This window comes from Aspergillus lucknowensis (genome assembly GCF_044049455.1).
Source record: "Aspergillus lucknowensis strain CBS 449.75 chromosome Unknown BJX67scaffold_4, whole genome shotgun sequence".
Lineage (NCBI taxonomy): Eukaryota > Fungi > Ascomycota > Eurotiomycetes > Eurotiales > Aspergillaceae > Aspergillus > Aspergillus lucknowensis.
The window spans coordinates 529787-549719 of record NW_027263548.1 but is presented as its reverse complement, the minus strand read 5'-3'; the positions used below and the strand labels follow the sequence as shown (position 1 = coordinate 549719).

The window sequence follows — 19933 nt, the reverse complement described above, 5'->3', positions numbered from 1 at the left end:
GGACCTGGAGAAGCCGAATCACGTTAGCAGAGATTCGACACCTCAGGCACAAAGGGGGATTTGGGACCGTGGAAGATTCCCAGAAGAACCTTATCTCAGCCGAACCTCAAACCAAACTCTCCCCCAATCTTGCTCAGTTCGAGTTGGGTTTTCTGCACCGCGGTCGTGACGCAGAAGATTAAACGTTGCGCTACCATGTGTTTCGTCCCAACGTTGCGCCGAGATGCAGGTGGTACAGATCTTGGCACAGTATGTCCAGGAATAGCAACGAGACCTGCGAGGAGAGGCGCGTGAGGGCTCCTGGATGACTTCGAAGCCCGGAAACTCCTGGCTTTCACTTGGTCCCCGATCCCTGGTTCTCGAGCGAAGCAAATTCCAGCTTATCTTTCGATTCGGGTGCCACTGGATAATGATGTGAGGTTCCGAAACGCTGAAGGGAAAACTGAAAGATTGAAAGGGTGTCTGGATTTACATCGTCATGGATGGATACCTGCGTTATCCGGACTCGACTTGTCCTTCTGGGGATACGGCGACCTATTGGGTTCTGGGTCTGCTTGGAATATACGGTACTGTTTGCAAGAAAGCAGGACACAGCTGCCGCTAAAGAGCAGAAGAAGTTCTTTGCCTGGATATCATTCAAACAAAATTAAGACTCTATGTTCACTTTCCATCTTGGATCTGGTTGCCACAGTTGTCGGCTCTCCGTGTTCCCTTGTCGCTGGTGTCGCTGAAAGTGGCCATATGAGTTGTTGAACTGCTTCACGCAAACCACCCCAGAATGCTTCCGAGACTCCCGATCATCGAGGTGCGCACACCGACTTTCTCGAATGAAGGAAAGAACCCGCCAGGTTTCTGGGCTCGACGAGGAAGGCACATGACCTCACTTCTCCCATCGCTGTCGGCGCAGCGCAGCTTGAACCAACCAACGACTGTCAGCCCTACAAGCATCAAAAGCAATCTTGATGTGGGTCTCACTTCAAAGAGATCGCGCAAGCTGCAAGCTCCCACTCACACAGCATCGAGTTTCGCCCCTTCGATGCCCCGTCGTGAGAGGCCAGGCCGTCAACAGGACCACCTCATCCGCCACATCATTCTCGATCCCAAAATTCTCGTGAGCGCCACTCCCTGTGGTGGCTCTGGTGAGCTCTATTTTTCTCCCAAGTCTCAAGAAACATTTCCAATCAGCTCACCAAATTAGCTTTCCTGGTGACGATCCCATCAGCCAAGCCTCTTCATTGGGTCCCGATTCGTATTGGGTAAAACATGGGCTGGTCCTGTGTTCCCTCTCGCCCAACCATTTTCGCCTGTCTTCGACTGACTGCTGGGACTGAAGGAATACGACGACAACGTTGGCTGAATACGGGGATCCAGCGAATGTCTCACAACTCGCGGGTGAGGTATAAATTCCTCAAGGACGCTGTTTGAGTGGAACATTATCAGTCCAGCGACGCATCAAACGTTTGATTTTTTTTTAACATTTGGTATCTTATTCACCAACACACATACCAGGCCCTCCAAAATATTCACTATGAAGCTCGTCTCTGGACTTGCACTCCTCGCAACCGTCTCGCAAGCTGCCACTCTTCACAGGCCCGCGATCAAGGACTCTACCATCATTCGATCAACAGTCAGCTGCACCGAGTGCCCCGAGAACGACTGCTACAAGTGCACCTACGGGTTTGAAGATACACTACGCGCCAACACTGGCGGCCACGCCTGGCTCCGGAGCCTTGTCGGATTCCAGATTCCCGAGGGCGTGGAACCCTCCTCCATCACCAAATGTACCGTCCAGTTCCCGGCCTTTACAACTCTTCCGCAGACCGGGTTTAACTTGACCGTTGCTCCTGCCCTTTCGTCTGATTGGGACGAGGCAACCGTGAATGCGAACAACGCCCCTAACTCTACTGATCCGGTCACCGTCGTGCCTGTCCCTGCATTGACAAACCCACCTCCGCTCGACGTTACCAGTGCTTGTCAGGGTGCTAGTGCTGACGGACAATTCTCTATTTACATTGGTGCGGCGTTTGGTTATTACGAGATCTGGTCGAAGGACTCTGGGAACCCAGCTGTTCTGCACGTTACCCACACCTAAACCAGTCCAATTCGGCCTGGGCTATACTCATACTAGCACCAGCATAAAGTTGCGAAGAATTTGTCCTTTCCGCTTGTCGTTCGATGTTTATAACCCTGGTTTGTCGGTTGTAATCTGTTCGTCTCTAATCTGCTCGTCGACCCGTCTTGCGTTGATGTCCATAGGCTGAGTGTCAATTGTAATCAAAACCTCTTTACAGTGTAGGCTTCAATTCGTGGCTGATTGTCAATATCCTCTGAAATCTAGCTGCTTTTTTGGGCAGGCGAGAAGCCGTACATCCTCGCGGTACAAGACCATAGGTTGACGTCTCTATGTGACGGGTTCTTAGGAAGCTCAGTTCATAATGGTCTATATCACGCAACATACCTACGGAACCCACTAGTAGTACTCGTAGTATCATGAGAGTGTATCTGGGGGCTAGTCCTACACAGATACGCATCTTCCCTATGCGCTCTCTTTTGTCACCCAATGGGCATTGGGTTGTTCCTTCCACATCTGGTGGCTACGTAGTAGTGGTACCTGCCGGGCAATCTCGCCGTCCTTTCCCCATGAACCTTAATGAAGGGTCTTAAGCTCTTAAGACTCTCGACGGTCCCCTTCTTTCCGTCGGTAACTCGTCCATCAATATCAGAATGGACTTACTCCCTAGATGCTCCAGTCCGGGCATCGCACATCCGGAGATTCTCGGCGCATCGGTTGATTTTCTACACACAATCATAATCCGCGACGTATCGTCCCAGGGAGCGTATACGTGAACCACAGGTCAATAAACGTCACAGATGCCTCTTTTTGCCTCGTCCCTCTCGGCTATACTCACATTCGCCGTGCGGAACTCGTCAAGGTCCAGGTATGGTTACCGACCGATACATGGAATGAACGCATAATGGGAATTGGTGGAGGAGGTTTTTACTGCGGGCTGTACCCTGCAAACATGATGGCCATGCTGGGTGCGGTGGGAAAAGGTTATGCTGCCGTGTCGACTGACTGTGGCCATTCCATGACACAAGATCTCTCTCACTGGCTGCTTGAGTATCCAGGGAGAGTCAACCTACATCTGCTTGAGGACTTTGCCTCTGTCTCGTTGAATGACGCGGCGATTATTGGAAAGAGCGTTGCAGAAAGTTTTTACGGGATGCCACCCAGCTTTTCTTACATTAGTGGATGCTCCCAAGGGGGTCGCCAAGGAATGATGCTGGCACAGCTGTACCCAACTGCATATGACGGGATAGTTGCTTCTTCTCCCGCCATCTACTGGGCTGAGATTCTTGTTAGCGGTTTCTGGACGCAACTCGTGATTAACCAACTTGAGTCGTATCCACAGTTGTGTGAACTGGACTACTTTACCCGTATGGCAGTCCGCGCCTGCGATGCCCTTGATGGAGTACTTGATGGCATAGTCACCGAGATAGACGCTTGCGAGTTTGATGCCTTCGATCTGATTGGGACGCACATCCCCTGTGGCGAGGAAACTGTGCTGCTCTCTGAGTCGTCTGCGATTATCGCGTCCGCCGCGTGGCATGGTTCGTTTTCAAGCGATGGCGTTAATCTCTGGCCAGGCGTCGATGTTGTGAGCAACCTGACTAGTAGCTGGTCATCCCAATGCTCTTCTAACGGACGATGCAACGGTTTGCCGATACAACTTTCCTCGGACTGCATACGGCTTGCTGTCAAGAAGAACCCCGGGTTTGACTTGAACAGCGTCTCACACGACGATTTTGTTCAGATCTTCCAAGATTCAGTCAACGAGTATAAATCAATCATTGGCACGGATAACTCTAACCTCACGGGGTTCCGAAGGCGTGGGGGGAAAATGCTAACTTTCCATGGCTTTGTAGTTGGCTCTGCGTCCCGGCGAGGTGTTGGTTACTACCACCATTGACCAGGCCGACCCGATGGTCCCTTCACGGGGAACACGGCGATACTACGAGACTGTCGCAAGAAATGATCAGCATGTAAGATCTTTTTATCGTCACTCCGAGGCACCCGGCCTCGGCTACTGCTGGAGCCCGTCAGGGCTCTACCCCTCCACGATATTCGATGATATGGTAGCATGGGTCGAGAAAGGGCCGATTCCCGGCTCACTACCCACCGTCCTTACGGATGAGAGCGCCATCAGTCAGGAAAGAATTCTGTGCCCGTACCCGGAGAAAGCTGTATACGATGGGTATGGAGACACGCGGTCTAGAGACAGCTACTTTTGTGCTGTTGGGGAGATTGGTACCCTGAGCAGCGTGCTGGTACAATGAGCTGAGACATCGTCTGCGAATCACTACTAACAGAGCCGGATTCTTTCCCATGTGTCAAATATTTTATAGATGTGTCAGACATATCGGATAGCTTACAGAATGCTTCCCTGCTTCAAGCTGAGGCAGGTGGCCACAACGCGTTCGAGGAAGGAATGTATCTCGTTGGCTCATTCACTCTTGCCTTAATACGCCAGATTCGTACCTCAAGACCGGCCGTGCGATTATTGAATGGTTAGATGGACTGATCTGGCGAGAGCTTTGCGTCGAAGTATGTATATCCCGTCGGACGTCGCATGGTCTCAGCCCTTACTTCATCCCGCCGCTTGAGGACCTCTTCTCAATACAGACCCTTACTCCTGTGGGAACCTTTACGACATCTAGAAACATCAAATTCGATCTCCATACATTCGTGACGGCTCCGTTGTCGTTGCTCTCCATTTGGTCGAGCGTGTAAGGCGGTGGGGCAATCACTGACATCACCAGAAAGAAACCTGAGGCAGACCGAGAAGTCAGATAACTCAACACTCGGCCCTGTGCCCGAGCGATCCGTGACGATGGCCTCAGTAACTTTTATCCGCCCGCACACTGGAGACGTTGCGTCCTTTCTATCCCGCACGATCAGGTACACACTCGCAGGAGAATATCCCGCCGCGCAAAGCCTTTGGGCAACTCGACGATTCGGGACAACGTGCCTCGCGTCCCAAACTGCACACTGCCAAAGACAAAGAACTACCTGGTTACGGAGTCTCCCTGCTCAGCGATGCACACCTGTATCGAGAGTTAGCTTCCGCTGGAACAGCGAGAAGAGTGATACACCGACGTTCCGGCAGTGGGTATTTGAAGATGTACGTAGGCCCCTCGCCTAGTCAACCACAACAACGACAACAGCAAGCAACCAATAAACGAACAAATACTAACATGAGACTGTTCACAGATAAATGCTCTCCTCCCCTCTGCAAACCCCAGTACACCCCCCTCGACCCCGCAAAAGAATCTCATCCTCGTCGACGTCCGCGAGCCCGCCGAACTCTCCAGCACAGGCGTGATCCCCTCCGCCGTCGCTGTCCCGCTCGCCTCTCAACCAGACGCTCTCTTCCTTACGCCGGATGAATTCGAGACGCGATTTGGGTATCCCAAGCCTGGTGTTGAGGCGGACGGCGCGACAAAGGACGGGACGGATATTGTCTTCTACTGCAAGGCGGGAGTGAGGGCTAGGGCCGCGGCGCAGTTGGCGGTTCAGGCCGGGTATGATGCGGATAGGATTGGGGTTTATGATGGGAGTTGGTTGGATTGGGCGCAGAATGGAGGGAGGGTGGAGAAATGGGAAGGGGATGAGTGATCGATCCATCTCCAAGTTCCTACCTACTCAGGTTTTGGTGACTAGGGTTGTGATGCATTATACATATTTTGGACAAGGATTGTATTCAAAACTATTTGATGAATTTTGTCATGAAAAATAGGTATCAGCTATACTTATTTCATCATCCTAATGTCATGTACATTCCTGCCCTGAGTCGTAACCACCCGTGCTATCCTTTCACCTTTTAGACTCGTGGTGTCGTAGTTTATCAAGTATAATAAGTCACTGAACGGTTTTCGTTTACGTGATCTTGACACGAGCAAGCAACATATCGTCTGCTCCTGCTCAGCATCTTGAGACCAAGCGCCTCATCCGATCAAGGAATATCGAAAACGGGCTTGAGCTTCTTAATTAGAGCCCATTCATCCATGGATACGTCTGCACGGTAGAACTCCTTGAGCGTGTCGATACTTGCACGGGAGATGTGAGAGTACAAGGTGTCGGACTCTTCCAGTTGGCGACCGTACATGGGCTGGTTGGCGCCCTCAATTTTGACAGCGACAGAAGGCTGGCCTCGCTTACAGACTTGAATTGGCTTGTGGTCACGTTCGATGGATGAGCTAAAGGACCTTGATTAGCTTTGCGTGGGGGGTATGGCGCGCAGTGAGGGAACTTACACTCTGCCGAGCTCGATAATTTCCTTGGCGCCTGTTGTTGAATTGGTCCTGACGGCGGAGACGGGAGTGTGCATCCTTAGACTGCCCTCAGCGACATCAACACCAATGACGATAGGGTCCTTCTTGTTGAAGACAGCAACAGTTTTGAGAACGCATGGAAAGACAGCGAGGAGCTTAGCCTCCTCCTTTTTGCGCTCTGTGAGCTCTGCCATGTGCTTGGTGAACTCGTCAAACAGATGATAAATAATGTCTGCTGTGAAGATCTTAACTCCGACTTCTTCAGCGTAGGCTTGCGCTTCCTTGTCAACCTTAACATCGAAGCACAGCATGACCGCATACTCCTTGGCCTTTTCTAACATGGTACCACATATCATAACATCGCGCTTATAGACGGGACCGATGGAGATGTTGGCGACTGGGATCTTGGAGACGCGAAGGAACTCGAGCAGAGCCTCCAGGGAGCCCAGGGTGGACGCTTGTACACTAACACCACGCATATCCGTCGACACCTTGCTGAGCAGGTTCTCCAGATCAGACATGACTTCTTCTTCGAGGTCCTCCTCGTCATCATCCGGTCCGACGACAAGGAGTCGAGATCCAGCAATGGCGTGTTCTAGGTCATTAGCTGCGATCTTAACACCAAGAGCGGCCTTAACTTCCTTGTTGTGGACGTATTGCGACTTCAGACGAAGCTCCTTGAGAGGAGCAGGTGTTAGTAGCGCACGGATATTCGTTGATATAGGCCCGTTGAGGCCGCACAGCACGATTCGATCACCTTCCCGGAGGATACCGTTTGAAAGGACAACATCAATGGTAGTACCGAGACCTTCAATAACCTTAACTTCGAGAACGGTACATTCAACCTCGGACAGGTACATCAAAGAGTTGGTCATGCGCTCTTGGGTCAAAGTGGTGAGCAGCTTCAACATATCAGGAATACCTTCACCGGTGTGAGCAGAGGTAGGAACGAGGGAGACATTGCGAGCCATGGACTTGTTCTCGTAGTAGAGCTCGGAATTGAAACCTTGCTCGGCGAAGAGAAGCTTGGTCCGCTCGAGGCGCGTGCGGAACTCGTTTTGCACACCCTTGCTTTGCATAGCCAAACTCTCTTGGAATCCGTTGTTGTCAATCTTCTTCCATCCATACAGACGATCGATCTTGTTGAGGGCAACAATAAAAGGAGTACGGCGGTCACGGAGCAGCCTCATAGACTCCAGGGTCTGGGGCTCGAGACCGTGCATGATGTCGACAACCAGAATAGCTATATTGCAGAGGGAAGAACCTCTTGATCGTAGATTGGAAAAGGATTCGTGACCAGGGGTGTCGATGATGAGAAGACCGGGGATCTTGAACTCGAAGCTGCCGTCCTTATTCACCACGTTGGTCTTCTGACGCAGAGCGTCCACCGGGAAATAAGTGGCACCGATTTGCTGGGTAATACCACCAGCCTCGCCCTCTTGGACGTTTGTCTGTCGGATCTTATCAAGCAGCTTTGTTTTACCGGTATCGACGTGCCCCAGAATGCAGCAAATGGGGGAACGGAGGTTGTCTTTCGAACGGGCCGCCAGGGCTTCTTCGTGCTGCTTTTTCCTCCGCTCAGCTGCTTCTGCTTTCCTCTGGGCAATAGCTTTCTGAGTGGCAGTCTGCTCTTCATCCTCAGAGTCCTCTTCAGATTCTTCTTCTGAAGACTCCTCCTCCTCGTCCTCCTCGGCGGCGGTGGGTTTAGCTGCCGGTCTCTCTGGGAGCGCCTTTTCCTCGCCGTTGGTGACGGCTGGGTTTTCTACCTCATCTTCATCACTCGGTGCGTCCCAGCTGTCTTTCACATCATCGGCATCGGCAGCCTTCTCCCAGTCGTCGATTTCCTCAGTTTCCTCAACAGCGGACGCGGCTGCTGCCTCGGCCTCAGCCCTGGCTTTCCTCTCTTCTTCCTCCTTTCTTCGTCGCTCGTCCTCGGCTTCACGCTGCGCCTTAGCCCGAGCAGCAGCAGCTTCCAAATCCTCTTCTTGCTTCTTTGGACCCTTCTTCTTCCTGTTGTCATATACGGGCCGTTTCTTCTCAGTTGAGCCCTCCTCCAAGCCAGCAACCTTGCCAACACCCGCAGCAAGCATTTGCTTCATACGGAGTTCATTGCGCTCCTTTGCTTCCTTCTGGGCCTTCGTGAGTAGCTTCCCTTCCCTCCTTAGCTGCTCCTTCCTCTCCTTCTCCTTCTCCTTCTTCCGTTGGCGGGCTTCCTCCTTCCTCTTGGCCTCTTCCTCATCACGAAGTCGTCGCTCCTCCTCAGCAGCTTTTTCTTCCGCTAGGCGGCGTTCTTCTTCTTCGCGCTGTTTCCTGAGAGCTTCCTGTTGTTTCTGAATAGCGGCCAGGTGGGCGGGGACCTTCTTCTTCTTGCCACCACTCGGCTCCGGGACGGCGGGGGCGGCGGCAGCGGGAATCGGGGCTTCTTCTTCCTTCTTTGGTTCAAATTTTTCTTGTTGAGGTTGTTTGGATTCGACAGTCTTCTTTTTCGCAGCCTAGAAATCAAATGTCAGTGACCAAGCACCACATAGATCGTTCTGTAATCAAGAAGTTCTACCTGTTCTTTCTTTCGCTGCTTCTCCCTTTCTTTCTTCTCCTTCTCTTTCTCCTTCTTGGTCTTCACGCGTGGCCCAGAGTCATCATCTGCATCGTCCTTTGGTGCGACTGCGGGAGCCTTGATGGGCTTTTTGGGCTTTCCGCCAAAAACATCATCCTCATCGAATGTACCTTCCTCGGGTTGTTTGCTGGAAAAATCTGCATCCGCGTTCGCGTCTTGCGAAGCGTCTTCTCCCTCGACAAAATCGTTGATGGGCTTTCCCTTCTTTGCTTTCTTGGTTTTGTTCTTTCTCAGAGCGGCGAGTAGCCCCCCAGCCCTGGCTGTCTCTCCTTCTTCGTTATCAGCAGCGGGAGTTTCCTGAGCTGGGCTTTCACCACCCGCAGCAGGGATGCTCTCTCCTAGCTCTGCTTCCCAGTCCTCCTCCTGCTTCCTGTTTCCCTTCTTCTTCGGCGCCATATTGTAAAGGTGTAGTTCGTTTAGGGAAGGTGATAATTAGGCCGAGCCTATGAATGCTGAACAAGTGTTAGTAAACGCTCCATAATTTAAGATAATTTTTGGTCGCGGATTGTGCGGGCACGCACGAACAATATCAAGCTCTTCGGCCAACGACAGTAGTGGTCGGGCGGAGTCGTGGCAAAAACTAGCTGGGGAGAAAGCTAGTGACTCTCAACAATGACTAGATTAAATAAATGAATGGATAATCAGGAATTGTCCCTTGTTCACCCCCGGAGAATGACGTGGGGTCCGGCGAGAATGGAGAGTGGGAGAGAGAAATTTGAGACTTGGTGGTGGGGAGCCTTGAGGCGATCCCGATTTGTTAAGCCGCACGAGGCACCTGCACTCACGCCAGCTCTTACTATCAGCGGCGGCACATTCTGTGGTCTTCGAATATAATATGTCAGCGGTTACTGAGTGGAACGCTTGGACCGTCCTTGCTTTAAAGTTTTTGTTTTTATTCGGACGTAAGTTGAGGGTTGATTTGATTTGAACAGCTACATAGGAAGCCTCCGATAGCACTCGACTAGAACTCTACGTGAAATACTCTCTTCAACCACCTGAAAACTGCATCAGCTGGGTTGGGAGTTTTTCCAAGAACAGCCTGGGATAACTCGGTGAATCGCTCGACAATAGTGTGCGTGGGCCGAGCCTGCAGCGTAGAGGGATGGTGCTCCTCCCCAGTTAACATCCGCATCAGATAACTCGGATCGCGCACTAGAAGTCGACTCAGAATGTCTCCGTCGATATGCATATGGGAGGGTTGGAGCTCCAGAGGTTCGTGCCCCACTGGGTTCCGCTGTCTCTTCCTCTTGGGTGTGAATGGGCAAATACCGGGGTCCCGGATGCAGAGGTCCTGTAACAGGCGCAGAAGACGCCATTCTTTTCCCTCCAGGATCAAAAAACGGTAAACGGTTCCGTTCATAGCAGTTCCGTAGAAGGTCTGGGAGCGTGCGGAGAGAGGAGACAGCTTGGAGCTGGAACTGAGCTTCATCACGGAAGAAGGGAGATGCGCCTCGCATAAAGCAATAGGCATCATCTTATCGGTCTCCGTTACCCCGTTTTCCGTCAGCAGGCTCACGCGCCCACCTCTGCTAGACGCCAGCGTAAGCTTGTCCTCCCCACCAATATGGATGTGAGAGAGGCCGTCGTGTTTCTGACGGTCATATGCATGGAGAGCCAATCTATCCTCTGTCGTTTTCAATACGAGGAGAGACTCTCTCGCGGTTGATAGATAAACGTATGGCTCATGGGAGGACATTGAAACGGCCGGAGATAAAACTGAGAACCTTGCAGAACGGGCTCGTCGACTTTGCGCAACTTTTGGTTCTAACGCTACGATTTCGTGACCGGTAGATACCATCAACGTGAAGTCACCATAGGGGACAATGGAATAGACTGGGCCCTCGAATTTGTGGATATATTTGACAGAGCACTCGATTTGCGAATCCAAGGTTGAGTCTCGGGAAGCTTGAAGGAAGATAACTCGGCCGCGCTCTGACTGGTTCCGGCGCGCGGTTCCAATCACAATAAAATGATATTCTTCGTCGCCTTTTCTCGGGGTCCACTCTAGTATGCAGCTGATTTTCTCCCCTGCAGCACCTTGCGGCCTCCAGGGCTTATTTCCTTGGGTGTCCAGATCGTTGAGACGGCCGTCAAACGAGTGCTGTGAATCTGGATCAAGAAAATCAATATACGGCCGGGTATAACGCTTGACAGGATCCGTATCAGTCTCCAATGCGGTCTGGCTGTATGCTACCACTAGGCTCTTCAGATGTTGTGAATAGGCCACCCTATTAGCGCTCCCCGGTAGATTGATCCGTCGAGGAATGGTTTTAACGGTATAGTCCAATGTGCACGCCATCAGTTGCCCGTCTGCGATGCAAAACAGGCTCCCCGAAAGGCCGTTGACATCAGCAGTCGCGGAGCCCATCATGGCGAAACTGTGAATGGTCTTCGGATAGTACGCAGGCTGCTAAATGTGAGACATCGTGCAAGGTCAACAAGAGCACAAGACTTACATTGTTTTGGTCGGTAATCCATACTCTTTGGACAACACAGTCGGATGGTCCATGTCCTGCAGAGCATGTAACCTGCCAGAAACCATTTCCACAAGTCAACAGCCCGATATCCCCTCTGCCATGCACCTTGACGGAAGTGAATCCCAGGTGCCGAACCGCTGCTTGCCGTATATCTATAAGTTGAGGTATCAGTAAAGCAGTGAACGACCAGCATGGGCCCTAGGTCGATCATACCAAGAGGAGAATCAGCGCTGTCAACATTGATTGTGACGCTAAACATGACCAAGAAGCCACCCCGCAAGCCGCAGAGCAGAGTAGCGGTGTTGAGCGGTGTCTCTGAGGCGTGCGCGATCATCGCGAGGCCGTCGATAGCTTTGGATATATCGTCATCATTCTCAACTGTGACAACAATGTCGAGAAGAAGTCTTATATCGTCACTTATATCATAAATCAATAGCCTGCCATCACCAGTGCCAATGAAGATAAGAGTTCCGATTGGGAGGTCTTCGATCATGATGTAGACTGGTTCGTAGTGAACCTCAAATGGCGGGACGACGTCAGACAGCCCCAAATCGGTGCCTCCTGGGGAAATCTGCTTCACATGAACATGTACATCTTGATGAGTTCGGATGGCGGCAACGATAAGCGATTTTGCGCCATGTACAGCAGCGACAGCTACACTTTGACCGGGATCCAGGTCAGAGCAAAACCTGGATTTCGCCTCATTGGTTGCGCCGATGGATATCGCATTATCAGTTACCTGGACAAGGGAACCAGACTCGATATACCCAGCTGCCAAAGTTGGGGAATTTAAGTCCAGTCCACAGTCAGCTTCATCTACTGCGGATATTTCCTCCTCAAAATTGGCCGGCAGGTAGAGGATAGTAGAGGAAACAGGGTCAGATGTTAACACGAAGACGCCTCCGTTTGCGCTGTCTGGCAAAATCCAGATATCTCTCGCGCCTGACAACTCTTCCAGAGATATTAGCAGGCCAATCTGCGCCTCAATGCCATACCGCAGTTCGACCATGGCTCCCCGACCAAAAGACGACGCAGAGCAAACGAAGAATCGGTCTCCTGTAATTTCATCCGTCCGCGCAGTCGAGCCAGCAGGCGGTTTGACAATGACGGAATCTGTAACTGGCGACCAGTTCATGAACTTTTGGACGCACCTGGGCTCATCTCGGGCTTTTTGAACGAACAGTCCACCATCGCCGGTATTGCCGGCTGCTAAAAGAAGATCGCCACCTTCATAACCGGTATCCAATATATCGAATGCGGCATCAACATCGCAATATAGGTGTCCGAGTTGAGACTGGTTCTGAACTTCACCTTCATTCCCAATACCTAAATAGCATATCAACCCGTCTTCGCGACAAAGGTAGATATCATCATGCTTTTGGTTGTAGACCCAATTGCGCAGTGGTCTTGCCCAACGTGTCCAGAGTGGAGACCTTTGAGGTTCACGGCCAAGAGCAGGAAGCGGGTACTTGGTCGGATCTATTCGAGGGTCGAGTTTGTTTTTGTAGACGGTCATCGATGTGGTTGTAACAAGGATAAAGGAAGAGGCCTTTGTTAGCGGGACAAGCATTGTAGGCAGTCTATCCTCAAGTGGTAGCTCCTTCTCTGTGACACCGGGATGGACATGTCGTATAGCTTGATGGGCATTCCAGTCATAGCATACGGCATGTGTCTTCTGCCCATGAGAAACCAGGAGAAGAAGAATGATCTTATCACCATCTTCAGGCCGGGGATAGAGAAATTCCATGAAGATAATATCACCTTCTACATGAAAGAATCGTTCCTACGAAGATCATTCAGCTGTCAGTGAATATTTTGGAAGCAGAGTGATGTTTGTATATACCTCTGCAACGGGATCAAACTGGTTATCTAGCATCTGAGCTTGCACGACGGCGGGCGGTTTTAGAATGAACACGCCGAAGTAGTCGCAAAAAGCACTGACGGCAACTGCCCTAGATCTGCGACGAGGTCAGTTACCACGCAAATATGCTCTGGTAGCCCGCTTACCTTGGCTCGACAGCAATATTTCTACCGAACCTCTCAAACGCGCTGACATCGCTCGGTAATGGGCGATGATAGTGAATGAATTGACCCACGAAGTTTGAATAATAGAGGAAAACAAGCTCCCTGGAGGCGAGACTGAGAACCATTATCTGAGGAGGAAGATCCTTTTGTAATTCGAGAGTGGCATCTGCATTGCTAGATCCCAACCTCATTTGAGCTTCCCAGGGTAGTTCTGTGCTAACGTTGATCACTTTTGCGGCCATGATGTAGGCATCAAAGTCAGATTTTGAAGTGACCTCCTCTAAATGAGTCCCTGAAACGGCTTCCTTGATCTTTAGGCTCCGTTCACCAACGAATACGACGTCATTCTGGTCCTTGCTCCTCAGGCGCGCGGGTAAGATCCATTGGAATATCGGACCGGATACTAAGGTATGAGAGAGGATTCCAAGTTTCGCTTTGCTAGCTCGGGAGTCTAGGTCGACTTCCATATTGCTTCCAATGGACTGCCTGGCAGAAGGCGAAGCCAGATCCTGGGCACCTCTTGGGGAGGCCATGAGAGCTAGTGGGCAGCGCACTCCAATGGAACACTGCGTGAGCGAACGTGGGGAAAAGTGGTGTGCTGATAGAGGATAGGTGGTTTCAACGGGTCATTGAAGAGAGTCAGTTCTCGCTTCATTTCCTCTACCGACCAGAAGAAAGCTGAACCACAGGTACAAGTACAATCGAGGAGCGAGCGGTCCAAAAGTGGAGCCTGGGTAGGAGGAACCAAAGACAGAAAGTAGGATCAAGTCTAATACAATTTCGAAAAGTCAGAAGCTGGGACAGTATCTCATCGTCATGCTTGGATGAATGGAAAGATAGGTCTCATGATTGCTGTGCGCAGGTGAGAATGGCAGGTGCTGATGCAATATAGACAGCAAAGAGCTTTTATCGGTGAGGAGGACACCACTTTCATAACAGGGCTGCAATTATCAAACGTCAGATTCAGATTCCTACGTCAATCGACCGACGCGGTAATACTCACATCTGCTGATCCAACAAAGTAAACTTTCAAGGTTCCCGTCAGAAAATGGGTGGGATGGGAATGTAAGTAGACGGTGTCTTACAGGAAAATAGCTGAATTTCTCTCTGGCACTGCTGCAATAGACCTGTCGGGTGTAGTAAAGCTATATCAAGCCGTTGAAGAGACCAACGAAGCATGACTGCCAGGCAACGACGGATAGGGTGCCACTAGTGACTTCCTTGTGAATCCATCATCCAGCCGATGGATGAAATAGTTTTCGAGCAGTCAAAGGCGCAACGCTCCTATGCTTCCGCAGTCGGTTCAGATACCCTAAATATCGTCGCCCAAGAGACTAATTTCTGGTATTCCGAAATCCCTTGAAGGGGTTGGTGGGCTGATTGGGATGGATGGAGCTTGGACGATGCTTGCCTGTATTGATGACTAAGCGGGACCAGCAATCAAGTCGGCGAATCACGAGACACCAATCTTTTGCAGCCTGAGGCATCTACCCAGGCTCTCTCAAGTTCCCTTCACGCCCACGTCTTCTTGTTGCTTCCCACATTGCACCGGCTGCGTCAAGCGCGCTTGCCCTCTCTACGTCCTGGAAGTTGACGGCCTCATGATAAGCGGTGCTTCAAATGACGTCCGCCTCCATATGAGTAACTCGGCCACTCCCCTACCCAGCAGCAGGCAGGGCATCACTTGTACCATTCACTCGTACTATTCAATAGTGGAAAAGCAGTCGCCATTTCCCTCCATTTCCCTCTTTTCTCGGCTGTTAATTTAATTGTATACATTTTCTTCTTACATTTGGAATTTCCTACTCGACCATTCTATTTACACTTTGCCTGGAGAATGGCACATCCGTCTGGAGGTTACTCGCCGACGAGCACCTCTTCAGAGCATGGTACCCTAGAAGATACCGTGATTCAGCGTAGCTCTGCCGAAGAATTGGCACGTATCACAAAAAAGGCTGACGCTATCCGGCGGGCATGCGATCTCCGCGACCTAGACGCCTTGATTTCTCATGCCAGCTCCAATGGTGGCTTTCTTTGCGACGAGTTGAGGCGATTAGCCTGTATGTTGTCACTCAACACGCTGGAAGTCGAGTCATTAACTGATTATTCAGGGCCCATCCTACTCCAGTACGATGATCATGGAGACGCGGATGTACTTCGGCCTGAGCATAGCATGCCACCACACGGTGATGAAGAACAAGTCAAACTTGACGTGAATCGCTCATTTGTTTACTATCCCGACTGTAAGTTTCTTTCTGCCTTCCTGCTCTACATACAAGTACACTGCTCAATTACGGCATTTAGGTTCTGATAAGGAGCTGTTGTTGAAGAAGGACGAGTTACTACGAGTAATCAAACGAGTCCTGCGAAATTATCCCATGTTGTGCTATTTCCAGGGCTATCACGATATTGTTCAAGTTTTGCTCTTAGTCCTTGGCGAAAATGATTCTGCGCCAGCAGTTGCCAAGTTATCTCTTCTCCGCATCAGAGACTACATGCTGCCTTCGCTTTCACCATCGTTGAAGCACCTCCAACTTATCCCCACGATCATTAAGATGGCAGACAAGGCCCTAAGCCGTCATATCTCGGGCGCCGAACCCTTCTTCGCACTCTCAGCCACTCTCACGCTGTATGCCCACGATATCCAGGGGTATAGAGATGTCGCGCGGCTCTTTGATTTCTTACTGGCATGGGAGCCAGTTGTCTCTATCTATTTTTTTGCAGCCGTTGTTCTTTCCCGCAGGAAAGAGCTTTTCGAGATTTCTTCCGACGAGCCAGAAATATTGCACTCTACTCTCTCTAAACTGCCAACTCCACTCGACCTAGAAAGCCTTATATCTCAAACTGTACGGCTCTTCCACGACTATCCACCGGAGTCGCTACCGACTGGAATCTGGAGAAAGATCCCACGATACAGTGTGCTGAAAACATCCCGCGATGTCTTCAAAAAGCACTCCACCAAAACGGCCCTAGAACTCTTCTACCAACAGACTCAGCAGCTCCGCCGAGAAGAGAGGAAAGAGCAGTTTATCAAACTTCTGTGGAACCACAGACGGACAATTGGCTCCATTGCTGTCGCGGCGTTCATCGGTGCCATATCCATCTGGATAAGGAAGAGGGGACTCGATAATTCTATATTCTCGTATATGGATCAGTTTAGAACGGCCTTTGGGGGCCGTCTTTGACTCTTATACTCTACTAGATGATGGTGTGTGAGCAAAAGTATGTAAAGACCCCCGTTCGGGTTTATCAATATGTAGAATAGCCAGGTACTTTCCGAAGATATGTCTGGCTTCCCTTTATGGATTTATAATGCGGATATCTCAACCCAATTTAGGTGTATGAAGTTTAACCTTGCTACTTTGGGCTTGACGGGGGGTCAAAATCTTCCAGATTTGTAAAATAGATTTATGATAATGGCAGGTATCTGTGGGAACCGGCTCCAGCGATAACATGAACAGTGCTGATGAATCGAGTCTGGGCCCTCTCCACAACCCACGTGAGCCCGCTTCCCCCGCCTTGTTCTTCTTATCTCTCCTGCCCTCTTTTCCTCGTTCGCGTCCGACTCCCAAAGCCAATAATAAATGAGTCATTCCAAGGAATGTCCTGAGCACTGGTCGCCCCTCAATAGCTCTCAGGACGGCTCCATCAATCAGGAGAATGAATCTGCAAGTCTGCAGGCCCTAATTGCTTCGTCAATGCTCCGGCTATGTCCTCAACCGCGCAGCCTAGCACTCTGACCCCCACCAGCCATGGTGTAAATAAGCGCAAGTCAGGTATTTCCCCTGAAGTTTCCTGTCAGTTCAGTTTGCCTGCAACTGTGCATTCTTCCTTCTAACAACTTGCGCTTCTCAGGATCGGCAGCCTGCATTCACTGTCATCGCAGAAAAGTACGATGCGATGCTCGTGTCGTTGGATTGCCATGCTCCAACTGCCGCTCTGCTGGGAAGATTGATTGCAGGATCCATGAGAAAAAGAAACGTCTGGCGGTGCGTTCGATACTCGATCCGGTTCCAATTCGTTCTCGGCCTCCTACCTCCGAACAAGCCGCAAAATCCATCTCCCCCACGGCTGCGTCAGTTGAGACTCCAAGTGCCTTTACGACCGCATTCCGTGCTGTTCAACCGGATACTGTAAATTCGGCTGGCGTTGCGAGCCACAAACCTCGTACCTCCATTTCTAATAATCATAGTAAAATTACCAGCAACAGTTTCAACACTGAGACTCGCTACCAAGCCTCCTTGCCCACTTCTGCTTCTCTGACAGATGGCCATCCTGGGGACTCTGATGCTTCTGAAGGAGATGCGCGTGCAGAAACCGAAAAGCGACTGGTGAAGCTGATTGATGAAGAGGCTTCGGATAGCCGGGAAATTCGGCGGGGCGTGCGAGCGATTTACGTCGGACACGAGCTTTCGAATATGTCATTCTTGGTTCGCCAGCAACTCAACACAGATGACGATGTCTATCATTTCGCGGGAAACGAGATTCCTCGGCGGCAACTTCGGACCGGCCACGACCAGATACTCATGGATGCTCTTACGTTACCAGAGCCGGCCCTTGCTGATGAGCTCGTGCAAGCTTATTTTGCTCTCGTCAACCCAGGTTATCCTATTGTTGATGAGGACTTGTTCATGGCTCAGTATCGCAACCGGGATCCGGCTGACGCACCTCCGATCGTGCTCCTGCAAGCCATCTTACTAGTTGGGGCACACGTTACACGGCCCAAAGCCGAAAGGGACACTCTAAAGGATATTTTCTTTCGCCGCGCGAAATGGTTGTTCGACAGCCGAATGGAACGCAATCGTGATATCTTGGTTCAGGCTGCACTCCTACTAACCTGGCACTCCGATGTTGCTGATGACGACGTTGCAGCAAACGCGCACTACTGGATTGGTGTCGCTGGTAGGATTGCCACTGGCCTGGGGATGCATCGCAATCCCGTGTGCAGCAGATTCGTGCCTCGGGACCGTCGGATGTGGCGGAGACTATGGTATATTCTGGTTCAATTTGACGTGATGGTGTCTCTGTCTTATGGTCGGCCCCAGGCTATGTAAGTCGGCCATTTTAATGCTCGAATTCTCTGTGCAGCCTTGGCCGGTGTGCTAATGCTCCGCAATTACAGCAACCTCGAAGACTCTGACGTGTCTCCATTGGTAGCTTCCGATTTTGAAGGCTGTGGCGCCAACGTACAAACAGACTTTGTGATCTATTTCTCGGAGCTGTGCACGATGATCTCGTACATTATTCGTGAACGTTTTGGGCTCAGGATTAGTGCCGAGCGTCGCAAGGCCGCACTACTGGAAGCTGATGAAGCCCTGGCGAATTGGTCACTAAGACTCCCAGATAGGCTCCGCCTACGGGCGTCGGATATGGATCCTTGGGCTAGCATGCTACATCTCACCTACAATAATTTTCTGATCCTTCTTCACCGGCCCCACCCAAGAGCTTCGGCATATTCCGACGACTATGGCCCGCACGATGCCGAAATATGCAGTGCAGCTGCTGGTGTGATTGCTTCCATTTTCGAGGAGCTTCGCCTGCACGACAGACTAAAAGTACTCTGGTACTCCGCTGTGCACACCCTATTTACAGCAATGATTCAAGTGCGCGTTGAGCTGCGATTCTCCAATCCCGTTCTCGCGATCAATGCCCTACATCGCTTCGACTCGGCCTCATATTCTCTCCGTGAACTCTCGCAGTTTTGGTCCCACGCCAGCACTATACTACGGCTATTTGAGGACTCCAGACGCCTTCAAGAAGACCTCCGGACAGCCACCAGCGAGAAGCCCCGTCGTTTCAGCAATCACAATACAAACAATGCTAGTAGCACGGTTCCTCAGCCCAAACCCAACCTAGGCGCGTCTCACTCCACAAACCCCAACACCATAGCATCCACAAACAACAGCAACACTTTGCCCGCCTCACAATCTAACGGCCAACTCCTTTATGATGTCCCTACACCAGATTCCACCCCACAAGCACAACCAACCCTAAGTCCTCACGCAAACCAACCATTCGACGCCTGGATCCCGTCTAACAACCTAACACCAATGGACGCTGTCGATAATCCCCGAGAATCTTTAGACTGGCGCCAACTCTTCTCGTTTACCGATTTAGAGGGCCCGGTCCTGCCTTCGGTGATGGAGGGTATCACCGAGCTAGAAGATGAATGGCGTCAGATCTACTGGCAGGAGACTCCAATGTCTGATCTCCTGCAGGACGGTGGGTGGATGCATGGGTGACCGTATGATGAGAACACTAAAAATTGTGGGAGTGACTGCTTTTGACGCTACTTGTCGATCGTTTGAATAGAGAGAGTCTGGCGTTACGGGTTACCTTTCTGTTCGGCGTATGATGGCTTTACATTCTGTAGGGACGTGACGCGACTGTACTTAGTCTATATATACCTCCTATTACTACCGACATGAATATAATTTCTCACGCCTAGAAGGGGATGAATCGTTCTAACCCTTGCGCGCCGTGG

At 51.0% G+C, this 19933-nt stretch overlaps 8 protein-coding genes across 8 annotated transcripts; 5 read left to right on the top strand and 3 right to left on the bottom strand.

The window, feature by feature from the left end:
* The first annotated feature begins 1197 nt into the window (after positions 1-1197).
* Positions 1198-2657, top strand: BJX67DRAFT_343515 (uncharacterized protein). The gene has a single exon (XM_071028164.1). The coding sequence runs from the start codon at positions 1529-1531 to the stop codon at positions 2090-2092; it is 564 nt and encodes a 187-aa protein (XP_070890059.1). The 5' UTR covers positions 1198-1528; the 3' UTR covers positions 2093-2657.
* BJX67DRAFT_214501 (uncharacterized protein) lies at positions 2189-2657 on the bottom strand. The gene has a single exon (XM_071025651.1). The coding sequence runs from the start codon at positions 2529-2531 to the stop codon at positions 2286-2288; it is 246 nt and encodes an 81-aa protein (XP_070890058.1). The 5' UTR covers positions 2532-2657; the 3' UTR covers positions 2189-2285.
* A 701-nt stretch (positions 2658-3358) lies between these two features.
* BJX67DRAFT_214439 (Tannase/feruloyl esterase) lies at positions 3359-4072 on the top strand. The gene has a single exon (XM_071025649.1). It carries the CDS (start codon positions 3441-3443, stop codon positions 3969-3971), a length of 531 nt encoding a protein of 176 aa, XP_070890057.1. The 5' UTR covers positions 3359-3440; the 3' UTR covers positions 3972-4072.
* A 569-nt stretch (positions 4073-4641) lies between these two features.
* Positions 4642-5994, top strand: BJX67DRAFT_214449 (rhodanese-like domain-containing protein). The gene is made up of 2 exons (XM_071025650.1): positions 4642-5183; positions 5273-5994. The coding sequence occupies exons 1-2, from the start codon at positions 4893-4895 to the stop codon at positions 5675-5677; spliced, it is 696 nt and encodes a 231-aa protein (XP_070890056.1). The 5' UTR covers positions 4642-4892; the 3' UTR covers positions 5678-5994.
* Positions 5787-9646, bottom strand: BJX67DRAFT_343512 (putative mitochondrial translation initiation factor IF-2). The gene is made up of 4 exons (XM_071028163.1): positions 9473-9646; positions 8888-9399; positions 6316-8825; positions 5787-6258 (listed from the first exon to the last, which is right to left on the bottom strand). The coding sequence occupies exons 2-4, from the start codon at positions 9341-9343 to the stop codon at positions 6015-6017; spliced, it is 3210 nt and encodes a 1069-aa protein (XP_070890055.1). The 5' UTR covers positions 9344-9399; positions 9473-9646; the 3' UTR covers positions 5787-6014.
* A 245-nt stretch (positions 9647-9891) lies between these two features.
* Positions 9892-14326, bottom strand: thtA. The gene is made up of 5 exons (XM_071025648.1): positions 13432-14326; positions 13268-13382; positions 11638-13207; positions 11404-11576; positions 9892-11354 (listed from the first exon to the last, which is right to left on the bottom strand). The coding sequence occupies exons 1-5, from the start codon at positions 13980-13982 to the stop codon at positions 9909-9911; spliced, it is 3855 nt and encodes a 1284-aa protein (XP_070890054.1). The 5' UTR covers positions 13983-14326; the 3' UTR covers positions 9892-9908.
* A 671-nt stretch (positions 14327-14997) lies between these two features.
* BJX67DRAFT_343500 (rab-GTPase-TBC domain-containing protein) lies at positions 14998-16912 on the top strand. The gene is made up of 3 exons (XM_071028162.1): positions 14998-15509; positions 15561-15692; positions 15754-16912. The coding sequence occupies exons 1-3, from the start codon at positions 15287-15289 to the stop codon at positions 16632-16634; spliced, it is 1236 nt and encodes a 411-aa protein (XP_070890053.1). The 5' UTR covers positions 14998-15286; the 3' UTR covers positions 16635-16912.
* Positions 16913-17002: 90 nt separating this feature from the next.
* BJX67DRAFT_214376 (Acetamidase regulatory protein) lies at positions 17003-19866 on the top strand. Its single transcript, XM_071025647.1, has 3 exons — positions 17003-17225; positions 17314-18499; positions 18572-19866. Exons 1-3 carry the CDS (start codon positions 17159-17161, stop codon positions 19689-19691), a joined length of 2373 nt encoding a protein of 790 aa, XP_070890052.1. The 5' UTR covers positions 17003-17158; the 3' UTR covers positions 19692-19866.
* Positions 19867-19933: the final 67 nt, after the last annotated feature.

Excerpts from the sequence above, each read along its gene's own strand:
- BJX67DRAFT_343515 (XM_071028164.1), top strand. The coding sequence starts at position 1,529 with ATGAAGCTCGTCTCTGGACTTGCACTCCTCGCAACCGTCTCGCAAGCT.
- BJX67DRAFT_214501 (XM_071025651.1), bottom strand. The coding sequence starts at position 2,531 with ATGCGTATCTGTGTAGGACTAGCCCCCAGATACACTCTCATGATACTA.
- BJX67DRAFT_214439 (XM_071025649.1), top strand. The coding sequence starts at position 3,441 with ATGGCAGTCCGCGCCTGCGATGCCCTTGATGGAGTACTTGATGGCATA.
- BJX67DRAFT_214449 (XM_071025650.1), top strand. The coding sequence starts at position 4,893 with ATGGCCTCAGTAACTTTTATCCGCCCGCACACTGGAGACGTTGCGTCC. Across the intron at positions 5,184-5,272 it reads GGCAGTGGGTATTTGAAGAT|ATAAATGCTCTCCTCCCCTC; the intron begins GTACGTAGGCCC and ends GACTGTTCACAG.
- BJX67DRAFT_343512 (XM_071028163.1), bottom strand. The coding sequence starts at position 9,343 with ATGGCGCCGAAGAAGAAGGGAAACAGGAAGCAGGAGGAGGACTGGGAA. Across the intron at positions 8,826-8,887 it reads AGCAGCGAAAGAAAGAACAG|GCTGCGAAAAAGAAGACTGT; the intron begins GTAGAACTTCTT and ends TTTGATTTCTAG. Across the intron at positions 6,259-6,315 it reads ATTATCGAGCTCGGCAGAGT|CTCATCCATCGAACGTGACC; the intron begins GTAAGTTCCCTC and ends AAGGTCCTTTAG.
- thtA (XM_071025648.1), bottom strand. The coding sequence starts at position 13,982 with ATGGCCTCCCCAAGAGGTGCCCAGGATCTGGCTTCGCCTTCTGCCAGG. Across the intron at positions 13,383-13,431 it reads AATATTGCTGTCGAGCCAAG|ATCTAGGGCAGTTGCCGTCA; the intron begins GTAAGCGGGCTA and ends ACCTCGTCGCAG. Across the intron at positions 11,577-11,637 it reads CAGCGCTGATTCTCCTCTTG|ATATACGGCAAGCAGCGGTT; the intron begins GTATGATCGACC and ends CTCAACTTATAG.
- BJX67DRAFT_343500 (XM_071028162.1), top strand. The coding sequence starts at position 15,287 with ATGGCACATCCGTCTGGAGGTTACTCGCCGACGAGCACCTCTTCAGAG. Across the intron at positions 15,510-15,560 it reads CGAGTTGAGGCGATTAGCCT|GGCCCATCCTACTCCAGTAC; the intron begins GTATGTTGTCAC and ends CTGATTATTCAG. Across the intron at positions 15,693-15,753 it reads ATTTGTTTACTATCCCGACT|GTTCTGATAAGGAGCTGTTG; the intron begins GTAAGTTTCTTT and ends TACGGCATTTAG.
- BJX67DRAFT_214376 (XM_071025647.1), top strand. The coding sequence starts at position 17,159 with ATGTCCTCAACCGCGCAGCCTAGCACTCTGACCCCCACCAGCCATGGT. Across the intron at positions 17,226-17,313 it reads TGTAAATAAGCGCAAGTCAG|CCTGCATTCACTGTCATCGC; the intron begins GTATTTCCCCTG and ends CAGGATCGGCAG. Across the intron at positions 18,500-18,571 it reads TATGGTCGGCCCCAGGCTAT|CAACCTCGAAGACTCTGACG; the intron begins GTAAGTCGGCCA and ends CCGCAATTACAG.